Below are 20,064 nucleotides of genomic sequence, written 5' to 3' on the forward strand. Positions count from 1 at the left end.
ATGGTGCATAACTGAGCAACAACAGTAGAGACTAGACAAATCACAATAAATGTGCAAACCAGTAGATCAAAAGGTGAGGCTAAGCCCCAGGGTGGGGACCAAGGCCAGCATAAACCTGTGTGGTGGCAGGGCTCCCCCGGGTCCAGGCATTCGGCCCCATCTGACCCGAAAACAGCACGGGCCATCTAGGTCCACCACAACAGGGCGAGCTGCCGCACAGTGCTCAAGAAAAGGAAAAAGAAATAAAAACAAAAGGGGGGGAACTCTGCCATCCAAAAGGGAAAGGTCGGGTAACCAGAGGGTGTCCACGCCCAGGCTCCAAGGGCAACTGACATGGGAACATATGCGAGGTTATGTAGCAGGAAGGCAGGAGGCCTACAGTACCCGCTGGTGGAATGAGGGGTGGGCTTGAGCCAGGAGGGCCACATCCAGACTGGAGGACACCGGGAGTGAGTTGGGTGCGTAACGACGCCACTGTGACCAAGCGGCATCAAACCTATCCCGGATACCCCTACACGTAGCCATCCACTCCTCAGCCTCCATAATCTCCTTCACTTTGCAAAGGCAATCGGCCTCGCTAGGGATACGTGGGGTCTTCCAACACACATTTATACTTTCAACCATTGTATGATGTTTGGTGGGTTCTTTTAGGCCTCGTGCACACTGGACGTTTTTACAGCTGCTGTTTTTGGCGTCAGACGTTTTTTCTACAGCTAATAATCACCCCAGCATGTTATCCTATGTGTCCATACACACACAGGCTGTTGTCAGCAGGTTTTGGCAGGGGCAGGTAGAAAAAACCCCAAAACGAGTGAATTTTGAGTGGCGCTTTTCAGCTGTAAAAACACTCGAACGTCGACAAATGCCAAAAAAACTCTAACTGGCGTTTTTTTGACATTTTTGATTCCATTGCTTTTTTTTAAGCCTGGGTTCTGTTTCGAAGTGTCAATTCATGGAACATAGCCTGGGTTCATACTATTGCATGCTGAACACTGCCTGTGATTTGCACCAAAAACGCACCGCATTCCTGTGCACATCACATGTGATGTCTGTGTGATGCGATTTTAAGCCATATATTTTGTATGGCTCAAACTGCATCACATTTGCACCAAAATGTTTTTTTTTTTTTTTTTTTTCCTCCACGTCTAATCGCTCCTGAACAATGCAGTGCTCCTCTCTCCTCTAGTGCTCTCTCTGCTCTGAAAATTGCGACTAAACACTTAAAGCAGAGTTCCACCCTGGGAATACATTTTTAATAAAAATACCCCCGGGACAGTCAGGGCTAGTACATTCCACAATGGCTAGCCTCTGATCTGTCCCGGGTTGCACTTGCCTTTTAGGAGAAATACTTACCTTGAAAATGTATTGTCCAGCGCTGCCATCTCAGGTGTGGGCAGCTTAAAGCCAGCATGATGCTCTTCTGCTTCCTCTTCCGTCTTCTTCGGTCCCGCGATGCACTGCACCGGCCCCGCCGTCACTTCCGGTGCGCGCGCATCACCCCTCCACAGCTTCTGGGCATGACCAGAAGCTGTTTAGAAGGGAATGACGCGCGTGCACCAGAAGTGACGGCGGGGCCGGTGCAGGCGCATTGATTCCTGGGAGCGATGACGTTCAGCTCCCAGGAATCATTGCAAAGCCAGGAAGTGATGAATCGCCATGGCCGCCGAGGGGAGGAAGAAGGAAGTAAGGTAAGTACATTTTCTTCTATACGAGGTAAGTAAAAAAAAAAAAAAATTGTGATTATCCATTTGTTTTTCAGGTGACCCAGAGCGAGAACATGGAGGTAAGTATAAATTTAGGGTGGAACTCCACTTTAACAAAGGCTATGCAGAGATGCATTTTGGGAAAGTGGGAGTTACTAAAATAGCAGAGAAGTGGTTTTTAGCTAAAAAAAAAAAAAAAACGCTAACGCTAAACGGAAGTGCGAAAAACGCTGGAAAAATCACTACAAAGCTACTGGCGGTTTTATAACGTCCAATGTGCATGAGGCCTTAGGCACAGTATCACAAACTCTACGTGAGATATAACTTGTCATCTTCCCTTGATAAGAGCCTCTGGATCTCTGCCACACCCACTGTTCGACTATTGTTTTCTTGGCGGTCAGGATTGCTCTTTGGCTTTACAGTAACTTTTTTTGCTCCTTTGCATATTTCCATAGACTGTTAGGCTGCTTTCACACGAGGGGTTGTTGTGCCCACTGGTAAAAGGATGTTTTGTTGTTTTGAAATTCCAACACTCCTGGCACAAATATTATTCACATTTGTACATTGCGATTATGTGCGATTTACGTGGGTTTACATGTGGCTGCGCTTAGCTGCGGTAGTAAATTCTTGCCTTTTTGTATAGCAACTGTTTACTTATTTTTTTTTTTTGTACTGCGATTACCTGCATTTATATACGGATAGCTGCGGTACATCGCTCCTGAACACTGTCAACTTTTTTTTTTTCCTAAATGCACAAAACCGTATGTTATGAAAACGTTGCTAAACGCAGTGTGTGAACGGGGCCATAGGAATGCATTGTCTGCATTTAGCTGCGGTAAATAAGTTCCTCTTTCCGCAGCTAAAAGCTGAAATCTAACCGTTCGTGTGAAAGGGGCCTTAATATAGTTTAACATATGTAAAGCCTAAAAAAAAAAAAAAGTGCACTGTTTAGCCCCACTGCCAGTAGCCTGTTTGAAAGGCTTACAGCTGCTGGGGCTGGATAGTGCACTGAGCAGTACAAACAATTGGGACAGTATGCGTCCAGGGACATATGCCTGAACGCATGAAGTCTGCCTTCTGGGCATTTTTCTGAGTGCATATTTTAGGTGCACCATCCAGCCGCAGCAGCTTTCAACCCTCTCATAGAGTTTAACAGAATGCCGACAATGGGGCTGGAACCGTCTGCCCATACCTAAATACTGTAGGGTCATGCACCAGGGCTAAATTCCCAGTGTGCATGAGACCTTAATGCGTGCGATTTTATTCATACGTTTTTGTAGATGCACAAAAACATGTTTGTTTCAATGGGAATGTCTAACTTTTGGTAAAGCTCCAAAATTTCACATCCTAAATATGCCAAGCCAACTTCAACCAATTTTTGTTTTAGTTGTTGATCAAATGGGGAAGAGTTACAACCTCTGTAAGGCTTTTATTTTGGTCTGTATGCAAAGATATATATATATTTTACCTCCCAATAAGAAACTATAAGGTGTCACAGAAACAGGATGAAAAAAGTCTCAAGTGGGGACAAAGTTGATTGGGAAAGGGTAGAACGTCTGTCTATTTGTTGTTGTGGTCTGTGTTTTCCTTGGTAACTCCTGTTCCACTCCATGTGACATCAGGACAGGATATTAAGGAAGTAAAGGGAACACAGGCAGCAATAAAATCTGATGGAAGATCTAACCCTTCTACACTCTGTCCCAAGCTTTTTAAATATCTAGGTCGATTCTATTGGATGTTGATTCACAAATTTCTGTTAAATTCTTCTTCTTTTTTTTTTTTTTTTCTTTAAAGCATTTGTAAAGCCAAAGCTATTTTATAGGCTGTACTTCTCCTGGGGTTACAGGAGTGCATTTTCTATAAACAGTGGGCTAAAGCCCTATGTTGGCTGTTGTCACAGAGCCAATCCAGACTCTGGTTCCACCCATATGCCTGGAGCGGCAGCTGGCCCAGCCTCTCAGCAAGCCCCTAAAAGCTTTAGCCAGCTGCTCCAGCCCCCTCCACAGCCCAGCGCTCCAGTGAGCGCTGAAGGGGAGAGCAGCGATGGTTGAGAACTGAGTGATCAGCGGTCTTTGATTGCTCAGAAGCGGTGGGGGGGACAGGTGCAGCATCAGACCAATCTTTATTGCAAACTGTATTGCACAAATAGACATTCCACACAAACCTTTAAAATCCTGTGAAATCTTTTTGATCATGACATTGCTTTTGGAAAGTACCAGCACATTGTAATTCTCATTGTAATAAAGGATACGGACTTTTCACATGGCTTGTGGCAAATGGTACTCCACTCAGTGGAACATACTGTTTTTATATCATTTCGAATGCAGTATGGCCTATGGTGGAACCTGAGTTCCTTGAAATGTTTGATTCATCCATATAGATCTTGTTTGGCCATGCACCGTCCTTGCCTTGTATTTATAACTCTAACTCCATCATAGGCCGTGTTGGACTCTGAGTGATATAGCAACACGTGTTTACCTGAGTAGAGTTCCTATACGCCATGAACCTTGTAAAAATTCTGAATGTGTATTACAAGGAAAATTTACAATGTGTTAATTTTTTTTCTTTTTTTTGTGAGCAGTGCCATGCTGGGACAGATTTTAAATGTTTGTGTGGAATGTCATGATTTGTGCAATAAAAATTAAATATACAGTATACTGTGTATATTTGATAAAATGTGGTCTGATGTTCTTCCAGGTGGCTTTATTTTATTTTTTGAGGAATATTGGCGGCAGGAATGCTTTTATAGCATTCCAGTTAAGGCACCAAATTGCACAGAGGACTAATTTAAGCAAGTGGAAGAAGCGTTTGTTCGCACGTTTCCCTCATTCTTCCATTTTTAGTGATTTTTTTTTTATGAATACCTATTAAGCTGTTGGGCTTCTACTTCATAATATTTAATTATCTGATTGGTGTCTAAAATGTTGGAAAATAGTCGATTTGTTTTTCTGCCTGTACACTGCATCCAACTTTGGAATTTTCTTCCCAAATCTATACAATCGCACGTCCTGTTGGGATGCAAGTTGATGGGTTGCTGTCACTAATTGTCATGGTTTACTCATCTGTAGCCTCCCTAAAGAAGTTTAAATATTTTACACCAGCAACCTATCACAGGATTTATGGAAAGAACAGATTCTAATCTTCACTTTTCGAGATTACCATTATTTGCCTATAGACTATGAACTGTGACACTTCTGCAGAAAAAAAGAGTAGTTTGGCCGTTAAATTGGCCCCAAGCTAGACCATTGATGAAGCAGGAATGTGCGCTTCTCACGTCATTCACCCTTTACAAGCAGGTATTCAAGATGTTAGTGACTGCTGTGTAAATGGAGTTATCTCTTTCCCGCAGGCATTTGGACAAGTCCATAGTAACCATAAGAAGGTGGCAGCAGATGGGGAGAGTCGAGAGGAAACGCTGATACAGGAATCTGCAACCAAGGAAGAGTATTATATGAAGAAGGTCCTGGAACTGCAGACTGAACTGAAACAATCCCGAAATGTTGTCGCCAACACGCTGTCTGAAAACGAGCGCCTCAATTCATTGGCTCAAGAGCTGAAGGAGGTAGGAGCACAGAATTATTTTGAATGAAAGCTAGCGAGGATATAATGACCAAGATTCTAAAAATGTACCTTGTTTATTTCTAAAGCTTGTTGTAGGGCAAATTAATAAAAGCCAATGGCAGATGGAACAATGCCTACAAAATAATAGCTAGCCAAGCTGGAAAGAGAAGGGTCTTGTTCTTTGTCCACACAGCATCCATTTGTTGTGACTGCTTTCCCTGAACAGGATTTCTCTATTTCTGGCATAGACCTTCCTTTATATAAACAGCCACTGTGAAGGATAAGTTGCCCTTTGGGAACAGGTTACAGGTTACTCCCATTTTTACGGTGGAACATGTAACCTGTTCCCAATGCTGCAGCCACTGCCTAATTCCCCCTCCCCCCCCCCTTCTCCCTGTGACAGCAGTACGGGGAGAAGTTCCCCATACAAGCTGTCAGTTTTTTAAATGATCTGTTCTTTGGAGCGCTGTGATAGTTCATTGATTTTTCTGGTTGGTGTATCTGCTTGTCCATACAGGATGTACAGTCACACAGATACATGGACAGATCTTCAGTAGACCTGCAGATAGCTGATGCAATGCTATACACGCTCTCAAAAAAATAAAGTAAATGCACATTTTTTTTTTTTTTTTTTTTACCTGCAAAAAAATGTGCATTTAATATTATTTATTTTTTTTAAAGTGAACTCATCCTTTAAGTGCCGGTTCACACTAGGGCGACCTGTGAGGCGACCTGGTCGCCTCACAGGTCGCCGCAGGTCGCCTCCCATAGGGAAGCTGCGGACCTGTTCTAATAGGAGCGACACAAGTCGCTCCGACCTAGAAAAAGGGTCCGGAGCTTCTTTGGGGCGACCCGGAGGCGACCGCCATAGACTTCAATGTTATGAAATCCGTGGCGGCCGCTCCGAGGTAGAGGTGCGAGGTAGCGTCGCTGCAATGTGAACCGGCGCTAAAGCTAAAGACAAAAAATATTCAACTTTCTATTCCTTAATACTTCAACAAATTTTTATTTTTATTAAAGTAGAAGTACAGCCAAAGCTGGTTTGGCTATACTTTTGTGGATCACAAGACTGTGGCTCATTTTCAACAGACAGCGGGCCGAAGTCCACTGTCTGCTGACGTCACAGAGCCTGTCCGGGCTAGTGCAAGATGGCGACAAAAAAAGTCAGGATCCGTCCACATGCCTGACTGGCACCCAGCTCTGCCTCTCAGCAAGCCATTGCGAGCCCGAGCTGGCCACTCCCACCCCCTCCACAGCCCAGCACTCCAGTGAATGCGGGGGGACACAGCAGAGAGCACTGAGAACTGAGCAATCAACTGTATTAGATAGGGGGGAAAGCTGTACACTGCATGAATCCATTCTAACAATTACCTGAGCCTGATCCAGCAATGACCAGACCAAGCAGCCAGAAGCGCTGACGGGGGACCGAGAAGAGGAAGATTGGGGCTGCTCTGTGCAATGGTTTTGCAGTAAGTATGATGTGTTTATTATTTTAAAGAAAAAAAACATTTGAACCTTTAAAACCACTTTAAAGTGGTATTAAACTTAAAACCAAGAATGACTTGTATTGCAGCTTACCAATCATTAGATGTGGTGGCAGCATTAGTGTTTTTTTTTTTTTGGGCTTTTCACTGTTTTCACCTGGTGATCTGGCCTAGCATACAGTATTTACTTACACTAAACGAATTGAAACCAAACTCGAGTTCTCACTGCAGTTACAGCAACAGGTTTATTTTTTGAGGTAAAGTCTTTACATGAATAAATTAAAGCTGACCATTGTAAGCACCCCTGTCAGTGGTAAATGATTTGTCTCAAGGCTCTAACTGCTAAATTTTTGCAGGAAAGCTTGTTCTGTTGAAAAACAGACTAAGGGCCCTTTCACACGGCCGCTCCGTGTGTCCGCAAATCATCCTATTTTTTTGCGGATGATTTGCGGACATAATGTAAGTCAATGGCATTGCGGATGTCAGCGGAATACCATCCGCTGACATCCGATTTTCCTCCTTTCAGTTCTGTTACGTTTTTTGGAACGGAACAGAACCCTATTTTTTTCATCCGTGTAAAAAACGGAAAGGAAGGAAAATCGGATGTCAACGGTGTCATCCGCTGACATCCGCAATGCCATATACTTACATTATGTCCGCATATCATCCGCAAACGGATGGGATGATATGCGGGCACACGAAGCGGATGACAGAAATGTCATCCGCTCCGTGAAAAAAAAAAAAGTCCCGCAGCGGACTAAAGCAGCGGAGCGGCTGTGTGAAAGAAGCCTTACTGGCCAGATCACTAGGTGAAAATAAAGGAAAGAAAGCATAAAAAAGAAAATTAACGTAGCACCACATCTAAGAACTGGTAAGCTGCAATATAATGCATGCTTTTGGGTTTAACCACTTTAGCTCTGGCCACTGTGCCTCTACTGCGGCACAGTGGCTCGTTATCGTCCAGCGTCGTAGACTTACGTCGCTGGACTCCTCCCCCTGTAGGCGGCGCTTGCGCGCCCCCGGAGGCGCGCTCCCCCTGTTTTCATTCACAGCGGGAGTCGGGCCAGGGGAGGAGCGGCGGCGATCGCCGCTACTCTTCCCCGATCGTCGGGGAATCTAGTTTGGAGATCCGCCCCCCTGTGTAAACAGAGCGGGCGGATCTCCTAAGTGACAGGGAGTGACAGATCTGAGTGTTCAGCATAGCTGAACATGCGATCTGTCCCTGACTCACTCAGTCACCTCCCCCCCCCCCACACGTCAGTAAGCACCAGGCATACATTAACCCCTCCCTCTCCAATAAAATTAACCCCTTCCCTGCCAGTGTCATTTTTACAGTAACAGTGCATATATATAGCACTGATTACTGCAGTAATGTCACTGGTACCCCCAAAATTGTAAAAAATGTCAGTCAAGGGTCCGATCTGTCCGCCGCAATGTCGCAGTCCTGCAAAAAAAATCGCAGATCGCCGCCATTACTCGTTAAAAAAAAAAATACCAAAAATGACAAATCTTTCCCTTCGTTAGTAAACGCAATAACTTTTGCGCAAACCAATCAAAATACGCTTATTGTGATTTTTTTTTTTTTTTTTTTTTTTTTACCAAACATAGGTAGCAGAAAACAAATTGGCCAAAAATGTTAAAAAATTTAGATTTTTACATATTTTTGGGAGGAATTTCATATAAAAAAAATGTTAAAAATATTGTTATTTTTTCAAAATAAACGCTCTTTTTTTTGTTTATAGCGCAAAAAGTAAAAATCGCACAGGTGATAAAATACCACCAAAAGAAAGCTCTGTTTGTGGGAAAAAAAGGACGTAAATTTTGTTTGGGTACGGCGTCGCACGACTGCGCAATTGTCAGTTAAAGTCGCACAGCGCCGAATCGCAAAAAGTGGCCTGGACGTAAGACAGCAAAATCCTCCGGTGGTAAAGTGGTTAATACTGCTTTAACTGAAAGAGAAAAATCCGCTGCTAACCAGTATAAATTGTTAGCACTTTTAGGTGCTTGCAGATTTGTAGATATCTGTAGCAGCCTCCCGTTCTTTCCACTGCAGCTAACCCTGGCTGCTGTAGTGAAGCCACATTCACCAGTGCAAATTTTACATTTAGGTAACATTTTACATAAATCTGGCCTTTATTCTTTATATTGGAACCTAATGCCCAAGAGCAGCTCTCCAAGATATCTGCTGTTGCTTTCCTTGCTTTCAATTTGCTATGGGGGCCTTGACTTCAGGCCTAACCTGTCCAGCCACTGGCCCTTCGTGGCAAGTGCACTTGGATTGGGGACAATGGGGCTTGGCACAGTAGTTGAAGAGTTGTGGTCTCAATGGCAATCTAAATGATGGGTTTTCTTTTTATTAATTTGCTGCAGTACTGCTGAAGGGAACCCTACTAAAACTCTAGCTGCTTTGGGGTTAGGATAGAAGGCTGCTCCTCCAATTTCCCACATGTAGGGTTAGTGTAGGAATTGGAAGTGAACAGGCAAATACCGCTCCAGGTGACAAATACCCAAAAGTGTTTGACGCAGGTCCCAATACACAGAATGTATAGGGTAAAGTCTACAGGCCTGGAAAGATTTGTAAATGGATAGAAAACTGGCCAAAAGGCCAAATTCAGAGAGTAGTGGGTAATGATTCTTACTCTGAATGGTCTAAGGTTATCTGTTTGGAACCTTACTTTTTAATATATTTTTAAATGATAGGGGCTGGAATAAGAGTACCATTTCAGACTTTGCCAATGACACCAAGCTATGCAGTGGAATAGCGTCCTACAGGAGCTCTCCAACTTAATACCAACCTCAATGCACTGTTTATTTGGGCTGCTAGGTGGCAACTGATGTTTAATGTTGATAAATGTAAAGTTATGTACTTGGGGCCAAAGAATATGCATGCATCATACATACTAGGGGGAGTACAACTGGGGGAATCAATGGTGGAGAAGGATCTGGGTGTTCTGGTAGATCATAAGCTTAATAATGGCATGCAATGCCAAGGTGTGGTTTTCAAAGTGAGCAAAGTCCTTTCTTGTTTTGAGGCACCAGTTCATAAAGATTTTGGGGAACTCAAAGTGCAGACTGCAAACTGATAAGAGGAATGAAGGAGCACAGCTATGAGGAAAGTTTAGAGGAACAATGTATTCTCTCTTGAGAAGAGATTAAGGGGGATATGATCAACATGTACAAATACATAAGGGGTCCTTATAGTAAACTTAATGTTGAGTTATTCACTTTAAGGTCATCACAAAGGACAAGGGGGCACTCTTTACAAAAAGAGGTTTAATCTCCAAATGCGGAAAGGTTTTTTCATAGTAAGAGCTGTGAGGATGTGAAATAGACTCCCTCAAGAGCTGGTTATGGCCAGCCCAGTAGATTGCTTTAAAAATGGCCTGGATTCTTTCCTAAATGTACATAATATAACTGGATACTAACATATATAGGTAAAGTTGATCCACGGAATATCTGATTGCCTCTCGGGGGATCAGGAAGGAATTTTTTCCCCTGCTGGAGCAAGTTGGATCATGCTTTGCTAGGGTTTTTTTTTTTCTTCCTCTGGATCAACTGTGGGTATAAGATTGTGTATGTTTGTGTGATTTCGTTGATTTGAACTAGATGGATTTTTTTTTTCAAACAGACTAACTATGTAAAATTGAGCCTTTCTCTGGACGAATTTTTTCCTGTCCATGACCTGAGCAATCCAGAGAAGTACAAGAAGAGGTTGACTGTACTACAAACTTCAGAGAAATGTGAGCTTTATTAATAAAATCCAGACATCACAGACCCAAAATACAGACTAACCGCACAATGGTAACGCGTTTCACAAAGAATGCACTTAGTCTTAAAGCGGAGTTCCAGCCATTTACTCACCTGTCCAACGGTCCAGCGATGCGGCCGCCGGAAGCCTCGATCCTCTCCCTCGGCGCCGGCATCACTGCTGTGGGCACCCGGCTGTTACAGTTTGCGGCTTCACAGCCGGGTACCCACTGCGCATGCGCGAGTCGCGCTGCGCGCCGTGATTGGCCGGCAATCTTCTGGGACCTCTGACGTGTCCCAGAAGATTGCAGGGAGGGAGGGGGAGAGGAGAACTTCCGCTCAGGGCGCCGCGGCGCTCCGAGCGGAAGTGGGAGCGGGTACCTGTCAAAACTAGGTACCCGCTCCCCCCCCCAAAAAAATGACATGCCAAATGTGGCATGTCGGGGGGTCAGGACTCCCTAAAGCGGAAGTTCCACTTTTGGGTGGAACTCCGCTTTAACGAAGATTAGAGTGCGGTCAACCGCTTCTTGTATTTATTCAGTGTATGAATTGTTCTGGCCACGGGAAGGAGGAATGACAGTTGATATACACTCTAGCTGGTTACTTCCTTTAAATAGCACTAACTTGTGTAAACTGGATATTGAGTCAAGGTTTAGACTTCCACAATTGGCTAGAAAACCATAATGGGATTTTTGTTATGCAAGAAAGAACATGAAGGATTCTGAAACTGGTATCATGGACAAAGTTAGGAGTTTAGCCAGCAAGAGAAATTAGACAAAGTCACATTAACCATCTAAGGACCAGGCCTATTTCTGACACTTGTTTACAAGTTAAAATAAGTATTTCTCTTTTGTTCATTGGCGGACACAGCGCCTTTTTTTTTCTTTGACCTTTGGGTTATGCTGATCTCCATAGGAGCAGGACTAGGAGGAAAAAAATTGAATATGCCCCTAGGGCAGTCCTAGGGGGTATACTTCCCACTTCCTGCTATAGGACTTCAGTTTTTTTTTCTGCCTAGTCAGGAGTAAGGACCTGGTTCCTTGCTGCAATCTCTGGTCCTGGCATTTTTTTCCTTTTTTTTTTTTTAAATTAAATTTTTTTCCTTCCTGTGAGAACTACAATCAATAGCCGGACTGGGCGACACATTGGATATCCTAGATCAGTGGTGGCATCCCAGATGTTTTGGAACTACATTTCCCATGATGCTCATGCACTCTGCAGTGCAGTTAAGCATCATGCGAAATGTAGTTCCAAAACATCTGGGGTGCCAAGGTTCGCCAACACTGTCCTAGATCCTTGCGGTCTTCCCAGTCTGGCCAGCAAGCCCTACCCAACTTTAGCTCCATGCTTGGTTAGCTGCGACATAGCCCCATTGGACGGGGGCTGGCCGGCGTGTGAAACCCCTCGTGAGGATGCATAGCCCTGGTCACGTCACTGGTCACGACCTGAGTTGCAGCATACCTCTGGCTGCAGCACCCCCATTCCAAGATGGTGCGTTGGATTGCCCGTAGAGGTCCCCCGCTTGGTTCCCAGGTGTGTGTGTCCCCCCCCCCCCCCTGAGAATTTGGGGTAGACGCGGCCCATTTTCTCGGGTTGGTTGGCCCCCCCTGTGTCCTTCCTTCCCGCCTAGCCCCCCCCCCCCCCCCCCACTAGCAAGGTTTCCCCTGCCGATGTCACCCTTACCTACCCTCCTTAGTCCCCCCTCTCCGGGGTGGCCTGGCTACTTCAGGCATGGGGTCATGCGGTGTTGGGCTGGTGGGGGAGGGAGCGCACCGCTGGCAGCTCACAGTAAAATTTTATATGACGATGTCAGGGTGGGAGTCCTGTTACGGCCCCCCTAGCAGACCAAGTACCTGGAGGGCCGTTGTGGGTCCTGGGTGCTGCGCCACGCCTCGACCATTTTTCTGTGGATGGCTGTTCTACAGCTTCGGCGGCCATGTTTGTGTAGTGCGGCGGCTATGTTTTCGGAGTTTCCCCATTGAAATCGATGTGGGGGCCATTTTCTTGTAGCCTGTGGAGCGGTGCTGAGGGTGGTGGGCCTCTAGTGACAGTGACGGCGCTTCCTCCTTCTCTTTGATCGCCGCATGGCAAGCAGCTTAGCGCTCTGCATCCATCCCTAAATCTGTGGTGGTGAGTCCCTGTGGGTGTACAGCTCTCTCTTTCTGCTATAGCAGCGCCGTTGGTGCCCTGGGACTTGTAGTACTACCACTGTCAAAGCGGACCTCCTGCCATTTAAAAAAAATACTGTGGTTATGGCAGCTATCTGCTGCCATAAACCCGGTAATTAATGTCAAAGTAGCAATGTAAATACATGGCAGGCAGTCCATAAATGGTTAACAAACACACTGTTTTCAAGCAGGCAAAATATTCACATTGCCATCATATTATGCAATTTCTTGCAGAGTACATGGAACCAATTACATCTGTCTCAGCCCCAGATGATCATAACATCTGTATAATGACCCTACCACAGTTCTACATATTTGCTGTAGTGGCAGGTTGATCAGAAACTAATTTATGCCCTAAGATGTGGATCATTGGAAGCAAGCTGGGTATCCGGTGAAGCTCACACTTACAAACCCCATGCAGGTAGTGTCTGCTGGGCATAGAATCCAGGATTCAAGTCATGCAAAGCAAGAGCACTCCCCACATTACACGGCAATATTTGCAGTTGCCGGCTGGCTGAATATGTCATTGCCATTCATGCCCTTATTAAACAGGAGCAGTCTGGGTTTCTCAGACCACATGACTCTCTGCAAACATGAGCCACTTCAAGGCAGCAGGAAGGTGACATTACTTAATGAAGTGGAAATGCAAATAGTGCTTGACATGAATTCTTGCGCCACAAAATTTAATGCGAACTAAAATTGTTTACTGAAGGGAGACATTGGCCAAATCCTTGGCTGCTCTGACCCATCTGCAAACATCTTCACTTGTGCTTTCAAGGTGCTGGCTGCCAGCGAAGTGAAAATTAGAGTACGCCATGCTTGCAATCATGTGCCTTCGTGTCTGTGACTTCTCTGGTTGTACAGTGTCCATACCTGTCTGGTGAACACATCCTGGATGTTCATAGCTAATGGTCACAATGTAAATGGTGGCAGAATAGAGACTAAAGTAAATTTAATTTTAGCTGTGTTCCTTATTAAATAGCAGTGACAAAGTTATATATAGGCTGGCTGATATTTCTGTTTACATCCACCCTTATAAGTTACAGCCTGCATTCAGCTTCTGGGTGGTCTCAGCGCCAAAAGAAAGAAAATGCATTACACATACCAGGAAGTATTCTTTATAGGACCAGTCCTCCCAAATGAGAGATTTTATTTACGGGTGAAGCTGTCTGGTTGGTAGAGCCAGCTATTGACTTCTTGTATGCTTTCAATACTACTGACAGCAAGACCTCTCTCAGCTATAATTCCCAGCTCTGCTCCTGCACACCTGGGAATTTGGAGTGTTCCCATCCACCTTTGTATGTTCCAGTGCCTTTTGCTGCATTCTTCATAATGGAGACGTGATAACCCTTTATAATGGTTGCCACCCAGAAATTCAAAGGCAAGTCTTTTCTAAAAGATTCCCTTAGAGATCTAAATTGTCAGGTGTTTTAAAAGAGAAGTATAGCCAAACCAAAGCTTTTTTGGCCATACTTCTTTTATGGATGCATGTTCTTGTGCTTTCCTGTGACCCAGAATCCACTGAAAATGGGGGGTAAAGCCTGCTATCAGCTGACATCAGAGATCCACTGTGCCAACCGCTCCCACCCCCTACACAACCTAGCACTCCAGTTTGTGCTGAAGGGCAAAAGCAACCATTGGTGACCAATAGTCAGTCTCCACTCAGTGGACCAAAAGCTGAGCAATCAGCGTTCATGCGATCACTCTTGGGTTTAGAACAGGTGGTCCGCCTCGATCAAAAACAAAAATACCTGATTTGACCTTTAGAAGTGAAATTTAAGTCCACTAGGTGGTTGGGGTTTTTGCAATTGAGTGAAAGTGTGCACAGAAGGCTTGCACATTATGGTACACTTACCTACTACCTCCTCCGCTACTGGCAGGTTCAAGCTAGCTTACACTGCTCTGTCCTTAGCTGCCATCTTGGCCCCTGGGGAGCTAGTAACTTTTGTGCATGTGCACAGTTGCATTGTCTCTGGCCACCTGGTTTGGGAATAATCTAGGGTTGTAAACCTCACTATATATGCTCCATGTAGTGTACAAACAAAACGCAAACATTCTAGGACCAAGAAGTGTGTGTGTTTTTTTTTTTTTTATTATCATTATTATTATTAAAACTATCTTTAAAAAAAAAACAGAAATCCAATGTGCTATCTTCTAACACGGTGCCTTTTCTGTACTGAATTTGAACACGCAATCTCATTGTGTCTGTCTGACAGGAGAGCTGCCTGCCTTGCTTACATAGGCAGGCAGCTCTCCTGTCAGTTCCCTGAAGATCGCGGCAGGCCGGCTGCAATCGCTCCCGCGCGCGCGGTTGAGACCACATGCACATAATCACGTAGATCTACGTATTTAACACCCAGGGCTGCACCTTTTTTTAAGCTAATGTATTAATAATAATTAAAACAAGTAATGGTGGGCAGCAAAGAAATGCAGATAGTAAAAATTGTATTGTTCCTTTAGATTGGTAATCAGTGGAGAAGGAGGGTCCTTTTTGATTGGTGGTCAGTGGGAGAAGGGTCCCTTTTTTGAATGGTGGCCAGTGGGAGAAGGGTCCCTTTTTTTGATTGGTGGCCAGTGGGAGAAGGGTCCCTTCTTTGATTGGTGGCCAGTGGGAGAAGGGTCCCTTTTTTGATTGGTGGCCAGTGGGAGAAGGGTCCCTTTTTTGAATGGTGGCCAGTGGGAGAAGGGTCCCTTTTTTGAATGGTGGCCAGTGGGAGAAGGGTCCCTTTTTTGAATGGTGGCCAGTGGGAGAAGGGTCCCTTTTTTGATTGGTGGCCACTGGGAGAAGGGTCCTTTTTTGATTGGTAGCCAGTGGGAGACAGAGTACCTTACACTGGTTATTATTGGGAGAGGTGCCCACTTACACTTCTCTCTTTTGAAAATGGCTAAAAATAACTGTAGTCACTGGTTACTGACTTTTAAGGAAGAAATTGCTAATTTCTCAAGGAACCCTTAGCAACATTTGGCGGAATCCTGGTTGAGAGAGGCTGCTGTAGAGCGTTTTGTAGTCGCATTTGGGCAATGCCTGGACATACCCTTTTAGAGTCTTTTCAGATTGATTTTATTTATTTCCTAAACTGAAGGAAGGATGTTTGGCTACATACAAACTATTATTACCAGTCATTTGTATAGCATATAAAATTCCAGTCAGTAGAACAATGGCTCATAGCTTGATCGACTCCCTCTAAAAAAGATGCAAAAAAAGACCCACAGATGTTTTTTCCATCTTTATTCCCTATTTAATGCCCCTTTATAAATATCTCTCCATAAATCTCTCTTCATGTTTTTAACTTTATTATTGTGGATAATTGGAAGTGTTTTTTTGTGCGATTTCTCTTGTATGCCTGCATTTTCATTTAACACTTGTTATGCAGTTAATACTCTTTCATTCGGTTTTGTGATAATTGCCCTAATTATCTGGGAGGCTGATTGTCATGGTAATTTGGTCTACATTCACTGGCACTCAGTCACACACAGCCCTGCACTGTGTCTCTTTTATGCCTAAAGAAATCCAGAGCCTTCATTTGTAAATATAGTAGAAAGCCACATCAGTTTTAGAAATGTTTTTGTGTTTACCTTCATAAAAACTAGAGCCATTGCCAATTTTGAACAATGAATATTTTAAAGAAAAAACCACAAAATCCAAACTTGATTGGTTGCTATTGACAAAGCCCCAATTTTGTGCACCTTTCTCTCTTCCGTTCATCAACGGACACAGCGCTCAGTAAATCATAACTACTGGGTTATATTGCCTTCTCCAGGAGTAGGACTAGGCAGAACAAAAAACACCTGGCTATGCCCATAGGCAAATTATTTTAAGGGTTCATCTACGGTAAAAGTTTAGTTCCAGGAAACTTTACAATTTTCCCTTGCAGTGGGGTTGCACAAGCACTGCATGGGTTGATTGCTTGTTTAAGCTTTGAGAATATAGAAAAGTAGATTTACTTATCCACTCCTCCACGCTGCTAGTCTAGTCCCTGCGGCGTCTTCTACCCTATGCTCCAAAGGTCCAAGTTCATAATGTCATCAAGACCAATTTGGGGTCCATAGCTCTGCACTAGACATGATGATGCAGAGGAACAGTCCACCATCGGCGTGTGGCTGAGCACCCTCTGCCGGGGAAGTGGAGAAATAGATAAGTAAAGAGCTTCTCCTTTCCCCTAAATAAAACAAGTGGTTAATTCTTGCAGTGTGGGCATAGCCCCCTTGCAAGAGATTTTTTTCCTTTTCTGGAATATGACTTTAAGAAAGGTTACACTCCAAGGATATGTATGAAGAGTGGGACAGGGGCTCTGGACCAGCACAGAGAGGGCTATGATATGGAAGCAGGGAGGAGGGAGCTATGTTGGAGAAATGATGTCCTCTGGAGTGGTCAGAATTCTCAGAGAATGCAAAGGCTTATTAAAAGTTAATTTGAAAAAAACACATTTATTGGAAAGAGATATGGTGCAGGTAAGCATTTAATATAATGGAATTTCGGTGCCTTTTTTACCTGCATTTTTTTTGAAAATTTGATGACCGGATCTCTTTAAGCCACTTTTCTGTAATCTGTTCACTGACATGTGGCTGTATTTGCTAGTCCCCACCCAGGAGACTGCAGTCTGGAAAGTCCTGGCATTGCAAAGTGTTTGCTTCTTGTTAGACTGCAGTAATGAAGATCTGCTGGGCTTCTCATAGATTTCTCCACAAGAGGCAGAAAAGCAGATTTCTTCTTTTTTTTTTTTTATTCTTTATTCGTCTGACAAGAGAGCGCGGGAATTTGGCTGCCCATTGCTGGGGAATGATGTCATGTAGCATAAAGTTGAGAGCTCATCTGCAATCATTTGAGGGAGTGAGTCATCTGAACCATGCAGCTGCATAGTCCTGTGATTCCTATAAACACTGAGGGGTATTTATGAAAATGTCACACAGACTATAATGAAGTGAAACGTTTGTATACAATCAAGATTGCTTTGCTTCAGCTCTCACCTATTTCTAGTCCTCGCTGCATTTCTGTTGCAGGCAGTTAACTATTTTTCATATGAAAGTGATTTTAAACCATCATATATATATTTTTAATAACAAACATGTTATATTTACCTGCTCTGTATAATGATTTTGCACAGAGCAGCCCTATTCCTCCTCCTTCCGGGGTCCCCCGCTCGCGCTCCTGCCTTCCGAGGTCCCCCACCCCCAGCTAACAGCTTTTTAGGAGGTTACACATGCCGGCTCGCTCCTGTGCTCTTTTGGCTGCGTCCATAGACGCAGACAGTAGGGCTTTGCTCCATCCCCCACTTCCTTGTCATAGGATTTGATTGACAGCAGGAGGAGCCAATGGCTCCTACCACTATCAGTCTGCCCAATGAAGAGGGAGAGAGCAGCTGTGCTCGTGCACAGCGCTAGATCGAAATCGGGGTCAGGTAAGTGTAAGGGGGAGCTGGGGGGGGGGGGGCGGCGGCGGGATCCTAGACACGAAAAAAAGAATAAATTAAGGTAAAAAACCTAGTCTTCAGAACCACTTTTAGAAATCCCTCTTGGGCTATGCGGCAATGTCATTCTTTTTGATACTACTGGAGTCCATGAACTAAAAGCAGAATGTAGCAATTGAAAGCAGTCTGATTTCTTCAGAACCCAGCATAAAACTTCCTGTCTGCTGCCGGAACAAAACTGAGTCTGGCAAACACGGCCCTCACATGGGTGTACACTTAAGTACAACATGTAATGATATCCCGTATTGGACACATGAAAAGCTCTAGCAAGCGGCCATGTTGTTAAGTCACTATAGGTTAGCCATGACAGTCTTGCAGAACAATTAAAATTGCTGCAGTGATTACACCCTCCTCCTCGAATCCATGGAATGCATAGGTTATAAACGTCAAAAGAGCCATTATCTCAACTTAGAGATATCAGAAACCAGCACCTAGGCCTGTGCAGAGCTGTAAACCGCTAATTGAGTCCTGGCAGGATGTATATTTCTGCTGTCCAGACCAATCGTAAAACTATGACCAAGCCATAAAGGATACCCAGAACTAATAAGGGTTCTTAAAAGGCAATGAAAAGCTCTGCCCAATTCAAAACTTAAGAAATCCACACACGATTCATTAACTCAGACAGGAATATGACACACTAGTAATAAGTACATATTTGAATGAGAAATGTTGTACTGAACGAAATAAGGTCATACATGACCACACTAGCACATGTAGAATGGAAGAAAGCTGTCAGATATTCCCTGGGTGACAGGTTTATCTGAGCTACCCTGTGTTTGTTTTGTATCCCTGGATGCAAAATTCAGTGCTGAACAATAATCTATCAGTTTCAAGAATTCAAACGTTTCATATTGGAAGGAATGAATAGTGGTATAAAACGGTCTATAAGGGAGGGACCTGATATTGTCATAACCCCAGGACAGCCCATTCGGTTTTTATTGGTCAGGGGCATTGGGCAACACCCCTTTTGATCCCAGAGAGAAAAACAGAGGTCCCTAACCAGTTGGGAGTTCTCTCATGGTCCCATCAAAGCAGGAACATCTGTCAAGTTTGAGAAGCGATCACACCTAGCTCTTCAACTGAACTCTGATAACACCCAGGACTTTGACTGCAAGTATTCTTTCTCCTCAATTCTACCTTATTTTTCTATTGCTGAATTATGTCTCTATTTCTTTGATATATATTTTTTCTATAAATATTTTATTTGCATCAACTTTGACCTTTTCATTATTAAAACTTTATTTTGAAAAGTGTTAACCTTTCAAGCTATCAAAGAACATGTCTGTTGAAGAGTGCTACTGTATAGAATATACCTGTTTGGGGTGACAGTGTGTGTTACAGATGATTAGTCTAGAATCATAATTGATATTGCTAGAATTACGAGCTTCCTCCTGCTTGGTCCAGAAACAGGGGTGGTGGCATTTAAAGGGTTAATTGCTTAATTAGCCCAGTGACAATCGCTCTCAGCCTGCTGGCACCTAGATTGTGGTTCAGCGAGCTGGAAAATCTTTGTGCAGGGTGCAGTTGAAAGTGGAATTGTTACGTAAGTGACAGCGTGGTGTGAGATTGGCCGTTCGTTTGTCACTAGTTAGTGAGGAGGGCAGGGATCTGATACCCGTGTACGTCACACAATGGGGTGAACGAAGCCTAAACTGTATATTCTATCGGCTACAAACCGTATGTGGGGCTGTGTTTCAGCAGTGGTACAAAGAGTTCTCATCTAAGCACCCTCAGCAATTCTCAGGGAGCCTTGTATTTTGATCAGTAAATATATAAGGCTTCCTCTGATTGTCTGAGGTGGATAGGCAAGTGGTCGGGTATGTGTCTATATGCAGACAGTATGAGCTTTTGAGACACTGATCTGCACATGGATGTCAAATTGTCGGCAGCGGCTGTGTCCCAATTCACATGAATGGGATCGCCTGTGCAGGGA

The 20,064-nt window shown here is 44.1% G+C and overlaps 1 protein-coding gene across 4 annotated transcripts in view; it reads left to right on the forward strand.

The window, feature by feature from the left end:
- Positions 1-20,064, forward strand: part of BICD2 (BICD cargo adaptor 2) — a 175,855-nt gene that overhangs the window by 99,661 nt on the left and 56,130 nt on the right. For all 4 annotated transcript variants that reach the window (XM_082265475.1, XM_082265476.1, XM_082265477.1 and 1 more), the window contains exon 2: positions 5,053-5,265. In XM_082265475.1, the coding sequence (XP_082121601.1) occupies positions 5,053-5,265 (213 nt within the window). The remainder of the gene's footprint in view (positions 1-5,052; positions 5,266-20,064) is intronic.

Source organism: Pelophylax lessonae (genome assembly GCF_965119305.1).
Source record: "Pelophylax lessonae genome assembly, chromosome: 8".
In the NCBI taxonomy this organism is placed as follows: domain Eukaryota; kingdom Metazoa; phylum Chordata; class Amphibia; order Anura; family Ranidae; genus Pelophylax; species Pelophylax lessonae.